The 3,025-nt window shown below is 28.4% G+C and overlaps 1 protein-coding gene across 1 annotated transcript; it reads left to right on the top strand.

The window, feature by feature from the left end:
• Positions 1-1,132: 1,132 nt before the first annotated feature.
• LOC128195790 (ripening-related protein grip22-like) lies at positions 1,133-1,591 on the top strand. Its single transcript, XM_052874462.1, has one exon. It carries the CDS (start codon positions 1,133-1,135, stop codon positions 1,589-1,591), a length of 459 nt encoding a protein of 152 aa, XP_052730422.1.
• Positions 1,592-3,025: the final 1,434 nt, after the last annotated feature.

Below are 3,025 nucleotides of genomic sequence, written 5' to 3'. Positions count from 1 at the left end.
GTAGGTAAGAGAATTATTTCAAACGATAATAAATTTTTTAGATATTGAATTAATGATTTGTATAAGAAAAAAATGACGAATGTTGTTTAAATTGATTTTTGAACTTGAAAGTTTATTACGATTAATACTTTGTGTTCATTTTTTCTAAAATTTTATTTTTATAATTTAAAAACCATCTAGACCATAAATCTAGGCTTCACCCTCTAATCACTTTAGTCCGGAGTCACTTAATTCATATCAACCCAATTTTCAACATGTTTAAATGATTCTTTTTGGTAAGAAAAGATAATATGTATATATGCAAAATAAAATGAGTAACATATTAAAAAACAATCTTTTTTCTGTCCTTTTCAGTATTTTCTATGCTTTGAGAGGTCAATTTGTTAATCTCCAACCCACATCAAAACAAGGATTGTGTTTCTTAATTTGCTTTAGCCAATAAATTAATATACTGTGTTCTATTTCACTTAATTAAGATCTATAAATTGAATTGAAAATGAATTAGAATGAGTAAAATCGAATTCCTAATCCACATTATAATAGTATGCTTATAAACACAAGGTGTTGGAGTACATATAATTTTAACCTTTAAAAGTTGTATATGTCATATGACCGTTTTAGATGGAATTATTGAAAATTTAATAATATTAATTTAACAACAAAATTTCACTAAAATAAATCACGTGACATTATCATTAGGTATACGTGTGTTATATATTATCCTAGTGTTGATATATATACTACTTATAAGAGTATTGTAATATAAGGTACATAATACAAAACGTCGTGTCACTTATTTAACGTAAGATCTTGTTAAACAATGATGTTTAATTTAAAATAACTCCATCGAAAACAACCTTATATGACATTCTCTTCGACAGAACAATGCAATAAAACAATGGAATCTAGTTGAAGAGATTAGTCTGATTTGAAATTGTAAAGTGCGATTCTACTTGATGTCTTATGTGTGGTTAAAAGAAGGTTTTGGAAGAAGAAAGAATAAAGAAAAAGGTTAGAAATTTGAGGAGTGTATAAAGCGATAAAACCTAGATTACATTACCCTTGGCTTTCTCTATTATATATATAGGATCATACCATCTTTTTGGTTGCAACCACCACATAGCGATTCAAAATGAACAAAATTTGTGCATTCATGCTTTTCTTTTTCCTTACAATATTAACACACCTTCCATCTCTTACAAACGCAAAGCACAAATCCAAACATCATCATCAACATCATCATCGTTCCCCTGCGTACGTACCCTCTGGAACGCACGCCATTCTCACCGTCAACGACTTTGCTCGCGGCGGGGACGGAGGGGGCGCCGCCGAGTGCGACGGCAAGTTCCATCCGCTGCCGCAAAGAGTGGTGGCACTGTCTAGCGGATGGTACAATCACGGCGTACGGTGCGGGAGGATGATCAAAATCAAAGCGAGAAACGGAAGAAGCACGGTGGCTAAGGTGGTTGACGAGTGTGACTCAAGCCATGGCTGCAAAAACAACATTGTTGATGCTTCCGAAACTGTTTGGAAGGACTTGAGATTGAACACCGATGATGGTGAAGTTCCAGTGAGTTGGATCATGCTGTAAACTCATCCATCATCATCACAGTAAATAAAATAAATAAATGAATATGAATAATAATTATTATTATTTATTATGATGATGATAATAATAATAATAATAATGAATATAATAATAAAGATAAATAATGATGATGATGATGATGAGAGGCATATGTTTACTATGTGTATTTGGATAAATATAATGCTACGTTCATTTCATATCAATCACAATATGTATCGTATATATATACGTCTTCAACTGTACTTGAAGATGACATCATATTATATATATACATTAATGATATATATATATATATATATATATATATATATATATATATATATATATATATATATATATATATATATATATATATATATATGCACTTCACTTTGCTTTCTTCATCCTTCTATATGCAACTAGTTTCTGGTTTCATTCATCAGTTTTCCTGCATTTTTTTCAACTAGGAAGATATTACAGCACCATTTTATGTTTGATTTTGCTGCAGAATGCTGGTTACATATAACAGCAATATCTCATTTAACAGAGAAAAACCTTATCAGAAATTGGTTTTTGTAACTTGGTCTTTCAATCTTATGTTTTGTATTAAAACTTTGTCATGGAAGGTTTGGAGATTTTGTATAAGGATTATTATACATGTTGTACCTAGGTTTCCAATTATATACCTATCTTTGTCTGATAAAAAGGAAAAAAAAACTAAGAGGTGTTAATATATACTTAGCAAGATATCTAAAACAAATCTATAAATGTCACAATTGTAGTCTTGTTAAAAGTATATTGCCCTCAAAATTTAATATATACTCAATCTGTTTCTATTTATAATTCTCTTTCAAGTATTTCACACTTTTTAACAAAATTAATTAAAAATAATAAGTTTTGTCAGTAATTTATATTATAGTGCTGAAATTATCTTTATTATATTTAAAAAATTGATGAATGAAGTTTTGATATTATTATATTTATTGAGGCTTATATTCTTAAATTTAGAAAGAAAAACATTTCTGCCATAAAAATTTTCTAAAAAATATCTTAAAAGTAGGTTTAGAGTAGTGATTAATTTAACAACATTCATAAACTGATTTTTTAAATCATGGCTTCCTTGAGATGAAAGTGTTTGGGGAAATCTTAAAACATGTAGATTATATTGGTATAGGCATAGGTAAAACCTAATTATACGTTATTATTTATGCTAGCCGCCACATTAAGCGAAAGAATTTAAATGCCAATCTTAGCCGGTTTTACCTATTTAGATTTATACAGAAATTTAAACTAACATTTCTTTTAATAAATTAAGATAATCAACTGAAAAGTTTGAGAAATATAGACAAACTTATTTAAACATGGCATTTATGCCTATTAATAAAAAAGAATATGACATTTATAAATTCAAGCTAAGTTACATTTAACTATAATGTTGTGTTCTTTTGCGAAATTTGG

The sequence above is a fragment of the Vigna angularis genome, chromosome 3, assembly GCF_016808095.1.
Source record: "Vigna angularis cultivar LongXiaoDou No.4 chromosome 3, ASM1680809v1, whole genome shotgun sequence".
In the NCBI taxonomy this organism is placed as follows: Eukaryota; Viridiplantae; Streptophyta; class Magnoliopsida; order Fabales; family Fabaceae; genus Vigna; species Vigna angularis.
This window is presented reverse-complemented; position numbering and strand designations above follow the sequence as displayed.

Bases quoted from the DNA above. Each gene is read 5' to 3' on its own strand.
- LOC128195790 (XM_052874462.1), top strand. From the start codon at position 1,133: ATGAACAAAATTTGTGCATTCATGCTTTTCTTTTTCCTTACAATATTA.